The sequence below is a fragment of the Nipponia nippon genome, unplaced genomic scaffold (genome assembly GCF_047370975.1).
Source record: "Nipponia nippon isolate SJK-2023a ecotype South Korea unplaced genomic scaffold, ASM4737097v1 scaffold_9, whole genome shotgun sequence".
Lineage (NCBI taxonomy): Eukaryota > Metazoa > Chordata > Aves > Pelecaniformes > Threskiornithidae > Nipponia > Nipponia nippon.
In genome coordinates this window covers 2,678,939-2,702,558 of record NW_028262413.1, presented here as the reverse complement: position 1 = coordinate 2,702,558, position 23,620 = coordinate 2,678,939, and the positions used below count along the sequence as shown (strand labels likewise).

At 41.4% G+C, this 23,620-nt stretch overlaps 1 protein-coding gene across 6 annotated transcripts in view; it reads left to right on the top strand.

The window, feature by feature from the left end:
* EEFSEC (eukaryotic elongation factor, selenocysteine-tRNA specific) overlaps positions 1–23,620 on the top strand; it is a 132,945-nt gene that overhangs the window by 84,414 nt on the left and 24,911 nt on the right. For 2 of the 6 annotated variants that reach the window (XM_087743045.1, XM_087743042.1), the window contains 2 exons: positions 6,772–6,928; positions 16,714–16,776. In XM_087743045.1, the coding sequence (XP_087599171.1) occupies positions 6,772–6,928; positions 16,714–16,776 (220 nt within the window). Of the gene's footprint in view, positions 1–1,079; positions 1,215–6,771; positions 6,929–7,196; positions 7,458–16,713; positions 16,777–23,620 lie in introns of those variants that run through there. The other 4 variants (XR_015701207.1, XM_087743046.1, XM_087743043.1 and 1 more) reach the window with 4 other exon arrangements.

Genomic DNA, 23,620 nt, shown 5'->3' with positions numbered 1-23,620 from the left:
GGAATCGGTTTGTCAGCGAGGCAACCAATACACCATTTTATTTATTGGATACAAAAATAAATTAAGACTGTTACTTAGGTTGCAAAATCAAGCGCTTGAAAGTTAGGAAATACCAGATTTACAGTTGCCTCTGCAACATTAATTCTGTTCCCCTGTGCCTCTACCCTGTGCACTTAATAAGGCAGGGTTCCTGTGAAATTTTTTTGGATGTGGTCATGTAAAGACTATATCATGGGGCATATCAAAGAGGGACAGGAATAAAGTTGTATGGACATCTGGCATTTCTTAACTACTTAAGTGCCCAATTCTGCAACTTAAATAACTTAGGTTTTATATAAATGTAATTTCCTAGGCATTTTTAAAGTAAAAAGGTAAAGTAAAACTAAACCTACATATTATTGAACTGTAACCTCCCTCATACATATTATTGAACTGTAACATCCCTCTACTGTACACCTTCACTGGGATTTGAGTTCCAAATACTCAGCAGTGTAGCACAGACTTGGAGCGCTTGATACTGCAAACCTCCGCATCCCAATGGCAGGCGGAGGCTGTTACCCAAGAGAGATGCTGGGCTTTGGGCAGAGGGTCCGCACGCTGGAGCTGGAGGTCATTAGGGGAGGGGACAGGCTTGGGGTGTTCGTACGTCCATGTGGTGCCTTCAGAAGGGGACGTGAGCCTGTGTCAAGAGTTGGCTCCCTCCTCTCCCTCGGCATCCGTTGCTTCAGGCAGCTCTGTGCAGGCCTGGCCTTGTTGCCTGCTTAGTTTCCAGGGAGGATTTTGTAAGCCTCTGTTCTTTGTTCCTCTCTGCTCTCCCCAAGCTATTGGTGGGCAGTTTCCTTTAGGAACAAATTAACTGACTTGTCACTGTACTTGACCTACTGCTATGCGCTGTTCCAGACGGAACTTGCCGGGTCTCACTGATGTTTCCTTTTGGATGTTTAAGATCTCGGAACCTGAGATCGCCACAGTTAAAACGCTTTAAAATAGTTGAAGAAAGTGCCTGGGTGTTCTCAAGTCATGGAGGTACCACCGGAGTCCTCTCCAGCTTGGTAACCCTCTCTGTGTCCTTCTTACAGGCCAGGTCAAGACCTCTGCATCTACACATCTTCTGCTCTACAGAACAGCCTCTTCCTTGGTTTGTGCTTGCTGAACATTACAGGGTTTTTAATTTTTAGCATTTCAGGCCAGGGCTGGCTGGTCTGGAGATGGAGGTAAGAGTCTGTAGCCTCCTCTTTTCCCTCTCTGTCGATGATGCTTTTCTTACATAAAGGGAACGCAGCATAGGTTGGCGTAAAGATTAATAAAATCATGACATCAACCAGTTTCTTCTTACTTGGTAAAATGAATGTGTTCTGACACAGCCTAGTTAAGGAATTCAGTGCCTGTGGTGTTTTGGGGTTCAGCCCCTCTAAACTTTAAATAGAGGTGGAGCCAACTTGCACTATAAAGGTGTATAATGAAGTTAGCGTCCTGTTTGTACCCTGTGCATGCCTGGAGAACACTGTTTGATATGTATAGAGCTTTTAAAATCTAAACCGGTCTGGTTATGCAGTTCTTGCTCATTGTCCTGAGTCAATACTAAAGGTTCCTTTTCCACTCCTGTGCTTGTTTTAACCAGGCTATAGCGCTGGCAAAACGCTCAGCAAAGGGAAAGGCGTTCATGGCTGCTTGTTAGAAATTCTCAAATGCAATTGTGCCTTTACTGAGAAAGGAAGAGAAGGGCAGAGAAAGGAAGGTGTTTCTTGGATATAAGAAACAGGGCTGGGGAGAGGTGGACAAACATCTGAAAACCAAAGTTAGTGGATATGCGGAGATGTCTGTGATGGCTTCTTGCTCTATTAAAACAGCAGTAATGAGACATGGAGTGCTGAAGGAGGTGACTTTTCATCCCTGTTCCCTCCTCCTGGATGGATGTTCAGAGGTAGAAGCCTAGTTTGTTCGCTTGGAGGATGGTGAGAAGAAGGTCTTTAGAGCCCAGCACGCAACCGAAAGCTTCTAGTGCCAGAGGGAGCTGCAGAAAGAAAAGCCTTCAATACTTCTATGCTGATGTAAGCTCTTGAGGAGATGACATGGCTGACCAGATAGTTAGCTCTTTGTACCAAGTTGTTCACCTAGTTCTTGGTAACAAGCTAAAAGCTAGAACAGGCTTCGGAGAATCAAAAAAGCCGCAAACCCAATCATCGGTGAAATCCTCTCGGTTCCTTTCTCCTTCACCCTTTTTGCGGCCTCATGTACCGTCATTTTCCCAATGAGTGAAGCCACATTTTAAAAAAAGAACAGGAATTTGCAGCCTGCAAAATATTCCCATTTCTGACACAGAAGTGGAAAGTGCTCAAAACCGTTTTCTAGAAATAAATGAGCTGTCAGTGATCATGATGAAGATGTCTCAAGTGTACTTTTTCTAAAGTACAAAAAGTAATAAAAATACTTTGTATTTTCAGTGTTAGTCATAGGTTCCTTTTTATTCTTTTTCCCCTCCTGTTGTTTTCTGCTTTGGTTTCAATGGGACATTTTTCAGTTTGCTGAGAACAATCCTCAGACCTGTTTTTATCCTTTTTTAAAAAAATTGTTTTATTTCATCTAATTTTAGATTACATCAGTAAAGGTTATTCTTTCTCTCTGTATCTTTTTCTAGTATTTAATATTCAGTGCTTTTACTTTTTCTGCCTCAAGCCTTTTCTTATTTCCCATCTCATTCTGGCACCGCTTTGTTTCCTCCTGTGTGTTTCTGTTCTGATCCCCCTTTTTTTTTCCTACAGGTATGTTAAGACATGGAGCTATTTGCTCTCAATGCGTGTGATGGATTGTTTGAGAGGGTGTTCAGATGTCAGTAATTCTAAGTTATCTTAAAAATGAGAGTGGTTTAACAGGCTGGACAGTACAGCTTGCTATCCCTGCTCAAAGGGAAATTACGGAGTTATTTTTTCCATGGAATTGTGTTATGGTTTGCACTGAATGCCAACACATGTAACATTAACTGTGGTTTCGCAAACAATATGCAGTAGTGTAAGTACTGCTTAGATGGGGAGTGTGAGGTGGTTGATTTTTTTTTTTGTCTGTGAACTTCTTGGTGTTAGAAGTGTTACGTGCCAGAGATGCACATACTTCGCCTAGGGTTATAAAGTGCCGTTTACTTTTCTCCTGCAAACGCAAAAGCCAAGTGGGAAGGGATATTTCATAAACTCAATGCTATTGTGTCCTCTAGTCTAAGCCATAAAACAAGAGTAACAGAGACGTTCCCTTTGAACTTGAAATCCCTTTCTAAGCTGCTGATCTAACCTAAGTGAGAGTGGGAGACTATACCAGCCAGAAATTTTTTTCTCTTCTGGGTATTTCTCCCCCTGCCCTTTTCCTTTTTTTTAAAGTCCTTAAGTGAGTTTGATGCTGCACCTCTGCCCATAAATTTAAAAAAATATTATCGTAATGTAGGTCAGTGAACTGAAACGCCACTGTACACCATGGGGGATTAAAGTCAGAGAGGCAGCCCTCTCCCACTCCCACTAGGTCATATGACAATATAAACAAGAAACGCAAGGAGCCTTCAGCTTTTTCTTGCCCTAATCCTTTGTTTATGCAGCACTTAAACTGACTTTTGGGGTCGTCTCTGTCTGGCATTAAAGCCCTAAAGCTTTTTGAAGTTTCCCTGAAGTTAATAAAATTAGTCTGCCCTCATTGCTAGGCCCCTTGCTGCCGCTTCAGAGCGGACTGCGTATCCCTTACTGTCTTTGCGGCATTTGGCTTTTTAAGTTAATAATATTTTATAACAAAAAAAGAGTGTTTGAGAGAAAAGCAAAAGGTCTCCCAAAAGGCTGTTCAGCTAATAGGCAAAGTGATTGCCATTGTAGATGTTCTGAGAACTCAAAGGGGATTAATTTAAAATCCGGGAATTGGAGGTAAATTGCTGGTAAAGTAATTGGAAGTGTTGAGTTTCAGTTGGAGGGAACAACATGCGTTTCTGTGGCTTTTTACAAAGCAAGACTAAAACAAAAAATTAATTTTTCTTTTATTTTTATAAAATGGTCTTAAAGTTGAGAAATTGAGGTTTCCTTCATAGCAATTATCTCTCCTTCACCTATTTATTTTACTGCAAAGGCTGATCACTTATCTTAGTTTTTGTTACATCAGGCATTCTCTTGTTATTTAGTCATCTTCAGGGATAAACGGGTGCTTGGCTAACCGGGGGGGATGGACAACGCAGGATGGAATGTATAGCTTTTATTGTATGAGACTGAGACTTTGGGTCATAAAGGTTTTATTCCAAACAGCCACTCAAGCAAGGCACTGATCACTCATCTCAGCACCGCCAAAACAGTTGTTTTTCTAATGGCCTATAGAGATGCTCAAGGAATATTGGTGATACAGGCAGAACATATCAATCGGCTAGAGGAGGGATTTTTTAACACCTTGACCACTGGAGTGAAAGGAACAGTGCAGCTGGAGTCCTTGGTTGCTTTGCTAAACTGTGTGTCCAAGAGCAAGCCCCTAACCAGCACATTTACTTATAAAAGATGAGAGGTTTTAAAATCAAAAGCTATGGAGTGAGTATGGCATACCTCAAGGGCGATGGATTTTGTTGCTGTTATCATCATCAACTGGTATCATTACCAGTTTACTCAAAGGTACGTGGTGCCGGTAGGACTTGGTCACAGAAATCACTCTGAGGGTTTTTTGACAGCCTTGCTGGGGAGGCTCTGAACTGAACCCTGCTAGCCTAGCATGATTGCTCACCCTGTAATTCCCTTTTTAATTAAGTTAGAGATAACTTTGAAGTGCTCTTGGAAAAATAAGAGATGTTTACGTTGTCTTTAAAGTTGCTTTCCTCTGTCATTTTGGGGGGATAACTACAAAAAATAATAGATCCATGGAAGATCCTCACTGGAGTGTAAGCGACTGTCTGTATTTCTAGCATAGGGGTAAGAAGCATGTAGCCAGCAGTTGAGGAGAGGGATGTTCAGTTTTGAAATTCTTGTTTTAAGAATAAAAGATTTATAGGAAAAAGTAATATTTTTATTTCACCAGCTAATGCAACTGGAAAAATGAAGAAGGTTTTGAGAATGCAAGTGCTTCTTCAGGTTGGAATTAACAGCTGCTTTTTCCGCTAGTCTTTTACTTCAGACCCGAAGAAAGGCAAGTGTGCCTGAAAGCTTATCTTCCCCCTCTACCACCACCTATTATCAGTGGCTCTAGTAAAAGACATTATTCAGCTTTAAATTTAAGCCAGAGGTTGCCAAGCAGTGATACTGCCATGAATGGTTTCACAAGCGATTTGGAAGCAGTGTTTGTTGGGGGGGTGGCAGAGGACAGACACACCAAAAAAACCCCAGAAATGGGATCCTTTGGGAAAAGACGAGGAGTGGATGTTCAGGCAGCGAATGTCGTCGAGATGTCTGAAGGCTTCTCCTACAGCCTTGGTCCTGCCCTCAGCTGGGAGCGGAGCTGCCTGTCCCGTTGGCACCTCCATGTGAAAGAAGGCAGGAGGGCTGGAGACACTTCTCATCCTGCATGGGGTCTGGGACGGGGAGGTCCCGCCAGTGCTCTCTAGTACTGCACAGCCCTTTCAAGGAGGTTTGTAGCTGAGCAAGTAAACCCCATTTAAAACAAAAATTAAATTTCTGATGCGAAATTTACTGCTGTAGTGAGATTGGCATTGAAATAGAGGCATACATATGTAACAAAATAATAAACAGGAATGCTGGGGGTTTGAGTCTGTATATGCACTACTCTTCATGGAAGAGGCTTCAGGGAAGGCGAGTGGCTTAATAAACCTGCAATACTTTGAGTCATCATTTAGACTGAATAAAGGGGAATGTTCAAAATTGGTTATAATTCTTTACTGTTCTGAGTCACTTCAGTCTTTGAAACCCTTAGGTTTATCTAAAAATAGCTCTTAAGATATGAAGAAGAGCAGCAACTTTTGCCACCAAAAAAAAAAAATCTTGACAAGATTTAAGTAATATCCCGTTATTTCTTCTGATAAGTAAATAAATGTTCTTGCTGTGGCTACAAGGTAGAGTAACTTCAGGCATTGGGTATACAAGGATATTCACACCTACAGGATTAGGCTCACTTGACTGCACCTTATACTTTGTAATGCCTAAGGGAGGGTTGTTTATCTTGCCGTACTCACCGACCTTGCTGCCTCTTGTACCTGATAGCTTAATTAAGAATTCAACTTGGAATGGTTCTTCCCACTGGGTTACAAACCTTGAAATTAAAATTGGATACAATGGTCATAAGGCTTTTAGTTTAGCAAATCAATGTGTATGTAAAGGTGAATATTTAAAAGGTTCTATTTAGAAACCCTGAGTAATTCTGTCATTTCTTTGGAAGTGTGACTGTTGCAGTGCAGTTCTGGAGCTAAGAGAGAATTTTTATGTAGGTGATAATGTACTTAGCTGTAGGATAAGTAATGGAATAAACTTTTTGTGAGTGTAGGTACTTAAGTGACTTCCATGGAGAGGCTTCAAAGCAGAAAAGGGATTTTAATTAACTGATCTTTAAAGCATGTTCTGATGCAGGTTTTGTTCTTCCTATGTTAGTAGAAAGGCGGTGAAAGCAGAAATATATTAATTCAGTCTTCTATGGTTTTAGACATATATTGCTTTAAACTCAACAGTTTAGATGACTCGTCTAGAGTTTTGTTCATTTGGGGGTAAATGGTTTTCCAAGGGCGGGGTGGTAGAAGTCATCAAACTGAGTGTATCTCATGTATGATTTTTTTTTTGTGACTTCAGATTGTAGGCTCATGAAGCCCTATTTCTTTTGCAGGTGATGGATGATTACAGTGTGATTGGTCGTTCATTGTTCAAAAAGGAAACAAACATCCAGATTTTCGTGGGTCTAAAAGTCAAGCTATCCACTGGAGAAGATGGAATAATAGATGGTGGTTTTGGACAAAGTGGCAAATTTAAAATCCGAATTCCAGGTAGGTGCTTATCAGCTAAAAAATACTGACTGTGGAATCATAGGATAGTTTGGGATGGAAGGGACCTTTAAAGGTCATCTAGTCCAACCCCCCTGCAGTGGGCAGGGACATCTTCAACCAGGTCAGGTTGCTCAGAGCCCCATCCAACCGATGTTTCCAGGGATGGGGCATCTGCCACCTCTCTGGGCAACCTTTTTCAGTGTTTTACCACCCTCATCGTAAAAAAAAATTTCTTCCTTATATCTAGTCTGAATCTCCTCTCTTTTAGTTATCTATGTCAAGTGTAGAGAATCTTTCCATATTGTGAGTCTGAACGTTACCAGTAGTCTCCTGAAGTTCTGAAATCTGCTTGTACTCAGTTGGACCACTGATGGTTTGGTGATTGTACCTTTTCTAATTAAACGATGGTGCTGTGACTTACATTGCGAGACTGAATGGCCTGAAGCCACATCTCCTGTTTCAACAAACTCCAGGCTCAAAATGACTTCTTAAGTGTCAGTAACATTGAAATCATGCTCTGCCTAGAAAGGTTTGTGGAAATCTCTCCTCTCTTAATATATGTATGATTTGTACCAGAGCCCTTCTGAACAAATAAAGCAAAATAAACCTGTAATCATTTTTACCTGTAGCTACTTATTATATATAGTATAGTGGATGCAATTTCCTTAAATTGGCTCTGTTGTATATGTTATTACCTAACTTGCCTTCAAGCAAAAACTGCTTGATAAATGAGGTTTTGGAGATCTTGAGAGGTTTGTGGTTTGGTTTTTTTTGTTTTGGTTTTTTTTTTTTATTGCTTGTGTCTCCTGGTTTTATGATGTTATATATTACTGTATTTTTCATCCTTGGTGAATTACAGCAAGGATTTATGCCTCCTTAGGTTAGAGCATGGGGAATGATGGGTGCTAGAGTTTATAAGTGTCATTACTGGGTTTTTTCCTTCCTTCTTTTAAGGTGGGAAAGTTGTTCTGAGTCTTTTCAAAAGACAACAATAGGTGCTGCATTTAACTCAGATTATGGGATAAGATTTTAATGATACTAGGAGTACCTTTATTTCTGTAGCATCTTTAGCCCATTTGTCACTAGTTCGTCTTCCGCCCTCTTTAGGGAGATGAGTGAGATTACTTGCGTTGTGCAAGTGGAGAAGAGAAATCATGATGTTCTATGGTAGCAAACAACCACATAGCGATTGATCTACGGAGAAAACTGAAATTTCCTGATTTCTTGCTGAGGATGCACTATTTTCCATTTAACTTAAGGCTTGATGCAAGTTCACTAATTTTGACCCTCAGCAAATTTCCTTTTTTTTTTTTTTCTTTCTATCATAAGAATTTCTGACTAGACGACAAAACCTCCTGTATTCTGTATTAGCTGTAATTCCAGTTTTGTCACCAAATGCTAAACTTTGCAAAGCCGTCTGAGAGCCTAATTAGCAAGTACAATGCGTATTGAAAGAAAGAAGTTGCACCAGATAACCAGATATATGTATGTTTTGCCTTTTCAATTATAGAAAAGCTTTTAAACGTTCACTGAGATAGGTTCCTTTAGGTAGGTGGAGAAATGATGTGTAAGCGACCTTAACGCTGAAAAGGGTTCAAGCTGAAAATCCAGATTGATATCTATCTTAAAAATGTAGTGTTCTTAGCAGCTTTTATCTCCTGGAGGCAAAAATATGATGAAAGAGAAGAACAACAGGAGGATGGCGTTCACATTGCCATTTCTACTTTTGGATGGAGGAAATGGTTCTTCATGGGATGGGGAGAAGCCTCATAAGGAGTCTCTGTCACCATCGTGGATGTAAGCAGGAGCTATAATTGCAAACCAGCAGTCACATTAAGAAAATTGTACACAGATTTAGAAAATCGCTTTTTGCTCTGTATATTGAGCTAGTGAGAAGAAACGATACCTTTTACCAAGGTGTTTGTTATCTAATCGTGATTATACTCTTCTGGTGTTTAACAGAACACCATGAAACAGAGGACCCCTTCATAGTTTGTTCTTTCAATGAGAAGAATATGTAGTCGAATACTAGAATTCAATACCTCTCTAAGGTAGGCAGAATAATACAACTTAGTTTTTCTTTAGTCTGGGTCAAATTTGGGTATTCTTGCTATCTGGAAAGAAGAGGCAATAAGCCAAATCAGCTCAAACTAAGAGCATCAAACAAAGTGTGACTAGTGAGACAAAACCCCACAGAATTTGGAAGGCCCTAAAAACCTGCGTCTTTAAGAGTTGCAGAGATTTGCGTGTAGGGGGAGGGCTGTTGCTGTGATGCTGTTTAAGTCAACTGCAGTTCACATTCCTTTGTTAGGTCAGCGTTGCTTTTTTAATGTGTCTGCATCCTGTTTGTGGGTTTTTAGATTTTATTTTTTTATTAAATTTAACTGATCAGACTCTTCTTTCCCTTCCCCCCCACTACTTTTCAGCCTTGCCTCCCCTTGTGTAGTCCCTCTCGCAGATTTCTTTTGTGAAGGGCGCTTTTTAATTTTTCTGAAGTTATTTCCCCGCGATTCCTTCACAAATGTATTAGGGAGTGGGAGGGAAGGGAAGGAAACGTGCAAGTTGAAAACTGCCTTGGACTGCCTTAGCCTGGCAATCAGTCCGTCCTCTCATATTTAAAACCAATCTTAACCTCTGGAATTGAGTAGCTGGTTTGGGTAGTTAACCTGATGAGAGCCGAGGGCTGGTTTTGGAAACAAACCTCTACATTGCAATAAAAATCAGGTAGATGTACCAGAGACTTGTGTCCTGACTACTTGAGGTAATAGTAGACCACGGCACGTTGTAGGGTGCTACGTGGTCCCGCTGGTGCCAACAGCCTCCAGCACTGTGCCTGCTCACGTGAGCAAGTGTCGGGCTCCCCAAGTGTCGTTCCACAGTCACTTGGAAATGGCTTGTGTTTGCCTGGGAGCGCTGTCTTATGTCATCTGTGGGCTGAAACTTGGCAGACCTCATGACTGGGAATGGCAGAACACGAGGGTCTGTTTCTTATTCTGGCACTGCTCGTGTGCAGCAATAATTCAGATCCTTCTCGCTGCTCTTCTGCTCTGTGAAATGGGGATAATTACTATCCATTCTGAAAAAAAAAAAAATGACATCTCTGATTTAGATTTATTCCAGACTCGGAGCGTTAATATTTCTTGAAAAGGCTTAATTATCTTTCTTTAGAGTAGAAAAAACATATCTAGAGGACAGCATGCAATTGGAAGTTCCTCAGTTGCTGAAAGATGTCAGCAATTTGGAAGAAATTCAGGGAAGAGCAGTAAGAATGCTGGAGAGGCTGAAGGGATTGATTTATGAGGGAAAGAAGATGAAAAGAAATGCATGAAACTTGGCTAAGTGATGTCTAAGTGGGAGATACGATTATCTGCAAGCATTTGAAGAACATAATGGAGAAGAATCCCTTAGGGTGGTCTGAGGAGGTAGAAGTAAAGCTAATAACATGAAATAAAGCAAAGTGTAACTTGACTGTTGAGAGATGTTATTTAGCAGAGGTTTCTTGCGCTGCTAGATCATCTTTGCAGGCGAAGAAGAGGTAGCTCCACTTTGAGAATACTCATGTAGTTTGCCTGGATGTTCGCTAGTGCTTGTGCCAGGGTAGACCGGACAGGCAGCAGGGTGGTGGAAAGTAGAAGGACAATGTATTTTTTTCATCTCGTTTCTGTTTTTGTGTTCAGGCATGCTTTTGTTGCTTGAATGACAAGGTAGAACCTACTTTCTAGACTGTTTGCAGCAGCATCTAGTTTAAAAAAAAAATAATTTGCTGGCAGATCTGCTGTTCTGTAGGGCTAGGTTGTGGAGCTGGCTCAGTTTTAACTGAGGAAGAAGTTTCAAGACGTATTAATCAACGGGATGACGCTTATGTTCCAGGCTGGTCGTATGATCAAATACATAAAAAGGGGGATGTAATCTCTGAACTCACAAGAGTTTTGCTTAGTTTAACAAGCTGCTTAAAAAACAAACAGGATTTGAAAGGCAACTTAAGCTACAGGGCGTTGTAAGTTGTGCTAGCGTGCGTATGAGCAAGCGAGCTACTGATGAAGAGCTGCTTGCCGAGGTGGATGGTACGAGGCAGCTGGTTTAGCTGTACGCGGGAACGCTGCCGCACGTAGTCAAGGTAAACGAGTGAACAGCATTGTTCACCTTTGAAATCAAGAACAAGTTTGGGGAGGCAGGAACTGTATGGTTAAGTATCTTGTTTTAAAGACGACGGAAGCTAACAATGACAGTCTTTGGAAAATGCTTATTTGAACGTACGTTGCACCTAGGAATGTCATGCCAGTTGATAACAAATTCAGAGGAAAGTTCAGTGAATCGTTTGAATAACTTAGTGCTAATTGTGGATTTTGTTTAACTGTCTCTCACCCAAGAACTGACCCTGTAAAACTGTGCTTGGCTTGCAAAATCATGATCTGTTGATGTGTCTCATGACATCTTTTAAAAGATCGGCTCTAGATATGCCCACTTCATTGGTTTTGGCATGTTGCATTTGTCTTGTGCTTAATTACTGTAAAATGTAGCGACTTTTTAAATCTAATAGGAGCATATGTGCTATCTTGGCCATAGTTCACCTTCCTTTCTGTCTGTCTTTACTGTCTAGTTGCCAGTAAAGTGTTCGTCCTTCCTGAGGCTCTGCGGTGTGTTCGAGTGCAATTCTTTTCTGCTCTTTTTGACTCTATGCTAAAAATTGCTATATGTGAGATGAGTTAAAAGCTACCTTATTTCTTAACGTGAAAGAAGCAGTGCATATCTAACACTCATAACAGTGAACACATTTCTGAAATGAGCAAATTTAAATGTAATAAAAGGCACACTTTTCACGAGAAGAGATAGAAATGAGAATATTAGAATATGACCTTTTTTACTTTCCTGTTCTTTTTACCTGACCAGGATAAGAGTAGTTTTAAGTTTCTTACAACAGGTGAAGACAAACTTGTGTGTGACCTTGTCTTTTGTTGCCAGTAACTCTTTGCCTTGCATTTATATGTGTTATTGCACGTGAGAGAGCAAGTCTGTTTTCACGGTTTCTACTGCTTGTCATGGTAGAGGGGTTGGATGTGCCATAAAAGTCTGTTCTGAAGTAATAGCACGGATGTGTCCCTAGGTCAGGGGGGACAATGCCTCTGGAATCCTGCAGTGTTGGTATAAGATGACATAAAGTGGTAAGAATTAACCAACGTGCCTTATTCTTGAGAATCTCTCGTATTCTTCTGTGTGAAATTAAGGGTAGAAGCGCTGAATATGTGTTTTCCCCTTAGCGTATTGCGGAGATGGTGTGTCTTTGGTTTGGTGGTTTTATATTTTGCCCACATACTTTTTTCATTGGACGGGATCCCACGCTGGCTTGCAAAGCGGTTAATGACATAGTGGGAAAGCTTTGATGTAAGAGCTGTGGGTGAACAGCGCTACTCTGCATCATTTCAATTCCAGTTAAAAATTGTGGGTTTAAAAGTGGGATTCAAATCAGTAATTTTTTAGCATTCCACTTTTGCAAGGAAGTTGAATAGAGGTTAAATAGTATGAGGGAAATTAGTTATGCAAAGATGGAAAAATGTAACAGGAAAATCATTTGTGTATCACATTGTTTTCTATAACTTCCCCCTTCAGAAATATCTTAATTGTGTTCTTTTTTTCAGATAGTTTTTTCTTTTTTTTTTTTTTTTTTTTTTACTATTCAAGCGGTGTCTCACTCTCTTCAGGTAGCTCTCAGCACACCAACGTAGCTGGCATTTGTGGAATATTAGTTACAGGGGTGTTTTCAACAACTGTAGGAGACAAGCTTTAAATAGTTGACTGTAGATAAATGTCATATTCTCAACTTTGTAATTTGGAGGGCAGTCCTCACTGACATCAGCAGGAATGGGGCAGTCTGAACCTTTTCATTGCACTGAGAATAATTAAACATCCTGTCACTAAGCAGCATACTTTTTTGTGGGAGATCTTGACATTTGGAATTCTTTGCTTGTTGCATTAAAATAGGATAATCTTCTTCTCTTTGGCCAAATGAAATTTAGGCACATTTAATGTCCGTGTTTGCCCAGCCTGGCTCCTCTTTTAATAAAAGAAAATAAAAAATGGTTGGCTGCGAGGGTCTGGTGGGTTGCCATCCCTGTCAGTATCAGGTGAGGCTGAGCAGGATTTCAGTCAAGAGGGAAAACAAAAGCCCAAGGGCAAAGAAATCTGTGTAGCTGTGTTTTATTTAAAAGCTGGAGATTAGCTCTGCTTGTTCTTTCACAGTCTCTCTTCCCCTACCCTCTAAAACAAACAAAACCTAAAATCCTTAAGGGGTACTTCAAGCATAAATCTCCTTCTCTCCTTTTTGTGAAAGTTGGCTAGTGTAGCATGGACAGAGGCTGGGAGAGGATTGTTGCCAGGGAAGCATCGTTTCCCTGTATGATCCCCTCTTGAGCGGATTAAACTGAACCGATGCAAAAGTCCTGGTGACCACATAGGAGCTAGGAGTTTGTACTGCATTTATGCAAAAAGGTTGGCCTGAAGGAATCAAACCTACCTTTGAAGCGGTGACAGCCTGTAAGCCCACGTTGACCTTTGGAGCTGAAGATCCAGATTTATTGATCCTAAGGTGTTCTTTTTTGGAACCAAAGTCAAGATTTGTACACGTTCCTTCTGAATGGTAACCGAAATCAGGGAATCAATTTATTAATGGGCTGGCTGCGTCATTCACGTTAGTGTCAGTAGATCCTGGTCTTGGCTGCAATGACAGAATTGCGGGACTAAGACTCTAAACTTTGAGCTTTGAAGGGTGATGTGTTGTTTGTAAGATGGGTTTCCGAGGCAGCCGGTCATTGCACAGTAAAGTAGATGGTGCAGCCGTGGGAGGTTAAAACTCTTCTTTGGCTATCGAGTTGCCATTGCGTGTCTGTTCAGCGGGTTGCTCTTCTGGGATCAGGCAGACATGGATGATAAATTGTCAGGTGCCAGGTGATGTAGCAGTGTTTGAGGGCTTCTGGGGAAGAAAAAGGTCCAGGTCCTGTGTAAGCCCTTGTGTTGGGTACAGTATAGGCTACACAGTGGTCTTCTGGGTAACTGAAAAGACTGAGGTGGAGCCTTCTCTCCCACCCCTTTTTATGTCTGTGGAAGAGGAGCTGCAGGAAAGTGTCATTAATGCAACGGAAGGACCATTGGTGGTCCTACACCATATGATGTGACCTGTGTTTTTTTTTCCCCACTCATCACATCCCCCAATGACCGTCGCACTCCCCTTGAAGCTAAGGGCTATGGGTGGTCTTCAGGAAACAATCGTGTTGCTCTCTGACCAATGGTTAAACGGTGGCAGAGAGCAATGTGTGCTGAACCCTTCTTCCTACCCTGAGTAGCAAAGCACCTTATGCTTGCGATAGTGTGAGCTTAGCCTTAAAGCAAACCAAGCTTTAACTCTGGGCTTTGCTAGCTTTTGTGTTCATGCTTAGCTGGTTATTTCTATTACTTCTACTCTATAAAACATGTTTTTGTGAGCTTTTTGTTTGTATTTTGAAAGCAGTAAGGATGTAGGTGCTGCCTCAATCTAAAGAAAATTACTTTGAAAAGACAAGAGTATTAAGATGAGGCTAAGCATTTAAAACTTTGGAATATAAAAAAAGACCATCTTAATTAGCTCTCTATTGTGCAGATACACTCTGATACCAGCTCCAATTATGTGATTGCCTTCCCCACACTGACACACGCGAGGAAAACACTGCTGGTTTGGGGTGATGCTTCCTAATTGACCTGTTGTCCCATACTATTTTGTTCTCCTCAGTAACTAACTCCTTTATTTTTTGCACTTCATTGGAGTCCAGCTGTAAATATGAAATGAATTATTTGTGCAATTTAAGGAAAAAAAAATCCTATTAAGAAAAGAAGAATAATGCCCTCAGATGGGATTTGTTTGACCGTAGCATGGGTATCTTTACTTCTACAGAACCTCTACCACTTGGGAGGGGAAAAAAGTTATTCCTCTTGAAAGGAAGGGCTGAAGGGTAAATCGAGTCTGGCTCTGTGCTCGAGGCTGCCCTCTGCAGATGGAGGCTGTAGAGAATTTAGCTGTCAAAACAGTCTTTTCCAAGTGAGTGCTAATTAACAGTTTCCTCTTTTTTTCCTCCAAGAACAGCGATTGCTCTGCTAGTAACCTAAAGTTAAGTTTCTGATCCCTGTTGCAAACCAGAAAGATGCTATAGTTAGAATTTGTTTATCTTAATTTGAGGATAAAATGGGGTTCTGATAGTGCGGGGAGAGCTTGGGAGATGGTTGTGGGTTTTTACAAGTCTTTTGAAACGTAACGGTTATTTCAGTTGGCAGTTACACTGGTAGTCAGCTGTCCAAAGTACTCACAATGGTAAGCCCCCAAAGAATTATTTTTCTTTTATTTAAAACAACAACAACAACAAAAACCCAAAAAAACAACCTGTAAAGATTGTTTCTTTTCTTAGATAAACTCAGGTCATATATATAAGATTCTTCTAAGTCACAAGAGCTAGATACATACATTAAACAAACTGAGATTTGCACTCAGTTGCATGTTTTTAGGATCTGGGATTTCAAAAGAAGTGCACTTATCTTGAGATTTGTGGTAAAACTGAGAGCTGGTAGCGCTGCTGCCGATTATAACCTTACTTCTGTGGAGGGTCTCTTGTGGTCATAAGTCTTTCCAGTTAATCCAGGCTTTGTTATTTCGGGAGAATGTAGTTATTGTGGAAAGTTGCATTCCCTGGGAGAAAAGAAGTATCATGCCTATTCAGGGCTGCTGCTGTGCTGAATTTTGAATAATTACAACAGCAATCGTAAGCTACTTGGACCCCGTTGCACAGTCGCCATCCCTGGCAGGAGGTGTCTGTAATTGCCGTAGCTGAGCAGGCTGCTGTGCTCTGAGCTCCTGCTCGCCGTCACCTTGCCACTGACTTACCCCATGACCTTTTCCAAATTATCTAATGTGTTTTGGCTTGATATCGCTGTTGTGTAAGCCGCCCCTATTAGGCTGTTGTGAGCCTTGCCTAACGTGCTTAGGAAATCCTTTGTTAAATGGGGTTCTCTTGCTGTAGGTTACCTTCTTGAAAGGAAGGGGGGGGCGGGGAGAGAACCATATTGGTGGGTGGCAAAATTAAATACTCAAAATGAGGACATTAAAAAGCTTATTTTCCCTATAAAAGTGATCCTACCCTATTTTGTATATGTGACAGTTGCAAAGTTCTATAAACATACCACTGCAGAACAGAACTACATTCAAGTTTGTAAATTTTTTGCTGCATTGTCATTTAGGGAAGTTTTCACTTCAAGCGGAGATGCCTTGCTACCGTCACCACAGATCAAATTATCCTGTTCCTTACAGACTAAATTCTGCATTTAATTTTGACTTCCCTGGATTTATGCTGCCGAAATGGCAAGCCGTTTGGATTAGGACGTGGCATGGAACAACCCAATCGCTTACCTTCACGAAATACTACAGAAGTTTAGTGTACTGCACCTCCGGCACACAAGAGCAGGATGCATGTGCTACCTTCTGTTTGGGTTTTTTGTTGTCCTTTTTAGGTGTTTCATTTTGCAAATTCAATACACTCTTGCTGTAATTTCAACTGTGAAAATATTTCTTTTTTTTCTTGAGAAAGAATATAGCTAATGGTGTTTTATTATGTGTCTATGCAGTTTGGCTGAGCAACCTTAAAGCACCAAAAAATAATAATCCTGTAATACTTTATCTCCTAGAGCAAATGGGAATATAATTTTTTTTTTTTTTTTTAATTTAATTCGTGTCTAGTTCAACATAAGAACCCTCATACTTTCCTCTACAGGTTTGGCCTGCTTCAGTGTGTGCCTCAAAACACTGAAGAGACCACGTACAGTTTCTTCAAAGGGTAACAAAATACTTATGTCTGATAAAAATTTCTGTCCTTTCCCTGCTGCTCAGTGAAATGCTGTCCTTTTGGGAAGGAAAGGCCCTTTTTCTTGCTAAGGACTTAGTTGATGTCAGTACAGCTAAATGTGAGGGATTCGGAGGATCCCTGTGGATTCGGTTACAGGGCTGAACTGCCAAAACATGGTACTTTTAAAATGATGGTTAAATGCTAAAAAAAAACGTGCTGGGGACTTGCATGTTTTATAATTGCTGCCTCTGCTTCTTTAGATGTTTAAGGTAGAGTGTTATTTTGAAGGGCTGCTGGTTTTGGTGAGGGATGACTGAAGTACTCCGCACAGAGATGGAGCGTGGGATTTTGGGGCAAGCCGTTCACGAGGAACTCATGCCGTCCTGCTTCGAGTGGGCAGCTCTCTCCAGGAGCCCTCTTTTTTTTGGTAGAGCAAGGAGGTGGAAGCTGTGAGATTGTGTTCCCGGGTCTGCAGTTTGTTTATACAACACCAAAGAAGGAATTATTTCGCTCATCTTTATTTCTACTTTCTTCTGTGCAGGATGGGATGCTGCCATCTTTGAATGTTACAGTCTTCGCTGATGGCTTTGCGGTATTTGGGTGGAAAATGCTTACGTTCCAAACCCTTATGTAATTTAACTTTGATCTTATTAAATGTCTCCACAAGGGTAGCTCGTGCATTCAGATTGCCCTCTTGCAATGAAATTTCTCTCCCTTTCTGTAAACTGTTTGTGCTTATTTACTTGATTTTGATCGTTTATCCCTTGGGTTCTTCACCTTCCCTTTCCACCAGCGTTTGTTCTGGTATCTTTTTGAAGTCTGAGTAAAAACATACACCATGGGGGCTTCCTGGAGGCATAGAGCTTTGTGGTTTGCAAATTGGAGGCTATTTGAAGTATTGGCTCGCAACAGTGGCCAGTGCTTAGTGGGTATGAGAACGGTCCTGTGACAAGGACGTTAACCTTGAGAGGCTGAGCTGTGTTTTGAGTTTGGGGACAAAAAAATAGTTGTTCTTAATAGTGTGTATTGATTTCAAGGAAGTCTGTGTAAAGCGGCCTTTGGTTTGTGTTTTCACAAAGGGATTTCAGTGTTTAATAAAGAATAGGAAATAACTGGAGCTTCAATAGACCTGTTTTGATGGGGGGGGGGATCTGCTCTAACATGATTTTGTATAACATTATACATAAGCAACAAAAGCATTTCCTGCCTGTAACTACAGTATTATTGCATTAAAAAAGCTGCAGAAAATACTTTAAAGTACTTAATATCTGGAATAAAAGTTATAGGTAAAGTAGAGAAAACCATCATCCTGCTTAGAAAAGTCTTTCATCTAATATCTGAGGTTGTAACTTCAACCGCAAAAATTCCATGTTGTGTACTTTGGTGCTGTGGGTTTTATTATAAGTTTTTTTTAAACCTCTGAGCCCTCAACCCACCCGCCCCCCCCTTTTCTCTCATATTATCCCCCACACACACACTATTCCAGGTTAGGAAATCAAGACAATTTAGTAATTTGGAGAACCTGTTCTTCCCTATTACAACTGGTGAGCTATCCAGTTTCATTTTTCTGGTGTCCTACCCTAATCTCTCTCTCCTCTCCCCTCCCTGCTCAAGTCCCTCTCTGTTTGGCCATTTACCTTTTCTTACTCCTGTAGCCCCTTCCTCTGCCAACCACCCTTGCCCACACCACCCTGAGCAACCTCAGCTGCTTTTTCTTTTTTATAAAGTAAATATATTAACAACTACAGAACCCTGAACCGAGAAAATGGACCTGTGCCATCCCTTCAATTACTCTGTTGTTTCATCCTAAGCTGTCTCTTTGTATATAAATGAAAAACATTGTGTGGTACAGTCTTTTGCTGTGCACCTGAGGATTTTTAGTTTGGTACATGGTTTTGCTGCCAGGTACATATTTACTTCTGAATGCATTTGTTTGCCTTCTGAGTTTTCTGTCTGTGAAAGAAGAATAACATTCTTTCTTCCTAATTTGAGCGGTTAATGTATGGATGTGTTGGGTAAGGGACTGTTTGCCTGCGTGTTCCTCAAGTATCAGCTCATCAGGATTGGTATTATAACATGAATACAACACGAAGAATATGCATTTGTTTTCTTTATGATTGCAATGAATTATCTTTTCAAGTGAGCACAATGGTAACGTGGGCCGTGCCAAGCAGCGTGTGCCAGGTAACGCTACAGGCACGAGAGAAAGAAGACGTTTTCAAGGACTGAAAACGTGCTAAAGAATGCAAGTTCCCGCTGACAGAGGCAGGCTGTATATCATGAACTGAGGATTTTCTTTTCATGGCTCATTACAATTGACTGTTCTCACAAGTACCTCCTCAGAAGATGTACGAAGATTATAGTCCCTCTGGAGTTCATGTGGAAATTGATGCCTGGTTCCCCAATCCCGGACTTTTTTCCCTAGTTTTTCTTCATATTTTCCCTGTTATGCTCTAAGTAAGTAGTTTGAGGACATAATATAATTTGTTTTAGTTGTGTTTTTTATTTTTCTGTCCTGAAATTGTGCACGTTCAGAGCAAGATTGACTTATTCAGTAAGTTTATCAGCACTCTTGTGTTTTAGTTTAAGTGAAACTTAGGCTTGGGATTAATGACCCAGGCTCTGTCTTGAGTTGCTCTTCCTTTTAGAAGCTGAATATTTTCAGAACCTTTTTCCATTGACTAAGCTATATGAAGGCCAAATAGAAATGAAAGGTTTTGGAGAAAATCCTAAAATATTTATATCTTTTAATATTTGCCAATTTATTCCTATGAAAAATCAAATTGATTTCTCACACCTGTGAAAATAGAAGAACTTGACTATTTCTGTCCAGTTGATCATTGTGCATTTCACTAGCGTTTACTCTGAAAGATACGGTTAGGTTTCAGAGTAAATGTATGCTGGAGCAAAAGCAGAAGTGATTCACATTTAGCACTTGTTTCTTATAAGCACAGGAAAAAAATCAGTTTTATTTGGCATTTGGAAAAAGTTATAGGTAGATTAACAACGTATTTTGAATGTCTTTATTAAAGCTCAAAATCGTACAGAAAAAAATACTGATACTTGTAAGGAGACTGTGCTGTAGAGTTTTGCAAATGAGTTTGGTTGAATAACCTTACTTTCTCTAATTTTCAGAAAGAAAGGATGGATTTGTAATAGACACAAATGGTTGCTTTCAGGATAATTGGAGAGAGAAATCCTGTAAACATGGGGAAGGGTCTGTGCTGTTCAGAATCTGAAGTTTCCTGGGTTGGTTTGCTGATAGTTGGGAATCTCCTGCTAAAGACCTGCTGATTCTCCCCTACTTAAAGCTTTTATATTAGACGTGGTTTTGATTTCAGGACACACATACATACGGATTAGACGTATAATAAGTGGCAGCGTGTTATGGATTCCCTGCTACTTTTATTGAACCAGGTAGTAGTTAGAATTGGTTTGGGATGGAAAAGGAGGAAAAGACCAGCTGTAAGCAAATTGTTGGGGGGTATTTCACTCCACCCCTGCCGATTATTTCTAATTGAAGCTGTCTGAGCCAGTCTTAATGCAATTTAGTTATCGCCAGCCAGAAGGATTTTATTTATGGAGCGGGGCCTGTTGGAACTTCCTCCGACCCCGGAGAAGCTGTGAACGGGAGAGCTGATCAAGCAGGCATGCCTGGCTAGCGTATGCATTTCTTTAATAAGGCAGGGATTGATGTCTTTTGCAGTTCAGGGGTTAGGTAAACAGCAGTCCCTTGGTTCAAGGCTCTCCATGTTCGCTTGTTTGTTTATACGGATCTCAGAAGGTTAGGTTAGCCTCCTTGACATCCCAGGGGAGCTTGCCTGACCATGCTATAACCTCATCTGCTCCAAAGTTGCTCAGGAGGTGTCGCATCCCTTTTTGGGAAAGGTAGGGGCTGAGCGGAGTCTCTGTAGCACGTACCCAGTCTCTAGGAAAGGTGGATGGAATCAGTGGCTGGAACGCTGGGTCTGTCTTCAGGAACTCATAAATAATTTGCATGTGTAGTATATGCAACTAATTAACCGTGCTTCCATTCTCAGACTCTATAGTTGCACGCAAAGATGACTAGTACATGTAACTTAGGCTCTTACTGAATTGCAGTTTTGAAAAATCGGTGACATACATGCCTAATTTCACCAGAACTTTGAGGTTGAGTCTTGCTAATTTGTGCTTCTATTGAATGGCAGTGGTAGTCCATTAAATTGAATAGGATAAACCCTGAATAAACAAGTACCCATGTTAATAATTTTTATTTAAAAATTGGTGATGGCCACATGTTGAACAATACTGTGAGTTAAGATGTGTCTCCTGAGGTTCATTGCCATGGCTAGCGTATCCCAGTCTTCCTCCTCCGCAGAGGCTGGTGGTGGTCACATGAGAAAGGAGTGGTGCAAATTCGTCTGGGTCTCGTTGCAACGCAGGTCTGATGAGGGGAGCTCCTCTGGAATTTGAGGATGACTTTGCTCACTTAGTGTGCTTTATCACGCGTGTGACTGGCTGCTTTTAGAATGTGACATGTTATGAAGTTGGCTTAAATCCCAGAATTTGTTGAATTGGTTTTTGCCAATTTGATGCCTGGCGATTTGTACTTCATTTTTCTGCAGCACCTCCAGTCTGTAGCCATGCAGACCCAAACAGATATTAATAAAGCAGCCTCACAGCTTGTGAAATGTCCCTGCGTGCAGATGGGGGAAACTGAGACACAAACGTGGGCTGTGGATTGCCGCTGGACATTTCTGAGAGCGCTAAGATCCGTACTGACCCTTCCTGTCTTGTAAGCCCCAGCGTCATGCTGCTTGACCTGCAACGTCATGGTTTTCTTGGGATAGGCTTGTACCTGTCCTAGAGCTTTTCAGGAAACCTGAACTTTGTCTGGTGGTCTCAAATAGGATGGCGCTATTGAAGTATCCTGTCCTGTAAAAATCCATATGGGAGGCATCCCAGCTGAAAGGTGAGGTGCTGGGGGGGGGGGAGGAGGCCACTTCCATGCTGGCTGGGGTTTCACAGGGCCAAAATATGAGCATCTTGTCGCTTTCAAGTAGTGTGGGGGGTCTGACTTAAATGTTGGGTTTCGTATTTAATCAGTATTAATATGATAACAGGAATGTGACAACTGAAGCGAACACAAAGAGATTATCTTCTTAGCCAAATGCATCCATTAGCTAGGAAATATAGGTTTCTATTAAATGAAGCAGACAGATGGGCTATTGGAGGTGACTGAGACCAGGAGGGGGAGGGGGCTAAGAGGTGAAAGTTGAGGTTTAGAAAATCTCTGTAAAAATAAAAACAAACCATCTGTCTTGATGGTTGGCGTTTTACCCTCCCGTTGCACTTTAGGGATGGTGCTCCGATTCCTATCGAGAACATTATGCTGAAACTTAATCTAACAGAGCACTTACTCCTGCCAAACTCTGGCTCAGCAACTGCTTCGCTCCCCCAGAAAGAAGTGGCCGGCAAGGTTTCAAACACGGGATGGTGGTGTGCCATCTTCAGGAAAATTGCTGCTTTGAGATCCCGGGGGAAGGCAGATTGGACCTTGTCCCTCTAGTCTTTTTTGCCTTTTTGGTAGAAAAGCGTATTGGGGAAAGAAAATCATGTTACAGCATTTCAGGAGTCGTAAATTTGTCTGCATGTACGCATGTGAGTCCCCGTCTAATAACTGCTGCAACAATGTTTATAACCAGTGTTTGAAACCAAGATTATAATAGTATAAATAATTTTAGATAATGCAGATAAGAAGAAAATAACATAATTAAAAGAATTTTACAAGACGGACAATTCACTAGGAGTAACACAATACGTTAAAAAAACCCCTAACAACACAAACATGACAGCGGTGACAGGAAACATCTGTCTTGCCAGCCATCGCCTGGACTGGCCACAGCCCCGGACCTCCACCGCCGGCCCGGGGGCCGTCGCGTGGGCTCCGATGGACGAGGGAGCGTCGGACCCTCAGCCTTGGGAGCAGGGGGCTCTGCCACAAGGTTGGGGTACTTTTGTTTTGGGGCTTTTGTGTTGGTGTTAAGTCTATATATGTTTTACTTGGGGGGGGGGGGGGGGGTGGAACTTGAAGCAGTCACATAGGATGGCGTTGCCTAGGAAGAGCGGAATGACTGCGAACAAACTGAAGTTAATTTTTTTCTGAAAGTTGTTCCTGATAGTCGGATGGTTATTGTCTGATAGTTTTTGTGGAAGCAATTCCGCATGGGAGCGGTGAGAGTCTGGTTGGCTGCAAACAGTTTTTTGTTTGTCGCTGGCTTTTATCTTCTATCCCATTTTGATTTTGCTGCCTGTGATTATTGCCCCCCCTGGATTTTGAGGAAGGTGCCGGGCTTCCTTTGGCCAAGCTCTGTGTGGAGTTTTAGATACGGTGATGGTGGGGAGATAGAAAAGGACAAAATGTGTGGCAGGAGGGAGGAGCAGCATCCCTCTTCTGTCTGGAATTTTCAGGCTTCAAACAGAGCTTGACAATGAATTTTATGCTCTTTTACTTTAAATTCACTGCCTTTGCATGCCTTCAGCATGATTTTCCTCTTAAGCCTTAAGTGTTCACAAAAATGGGGTGCATGGAAGTCCAAAGTGGACTCTTCTTGTTCCTTTACGCTTGGCCCCCGTCCATGTCTGTAAGCCAGCACCAAATGGACAGTGACCGGTTCATTAGAGGAGCGCGAACACTATGTTTTTATGACCTCTGGATCCAAGATGCTTTTAGAAACACAAACTTCAAAACCAGGTCGGTTTTGTATTTCCCCATGGTGTCCTTTGTGTATACGGATTGGGTTTTTTTTTCCCCCTTCCCCAACAGGTGATAGCTAACAGGGAGGAGAAAAAGATC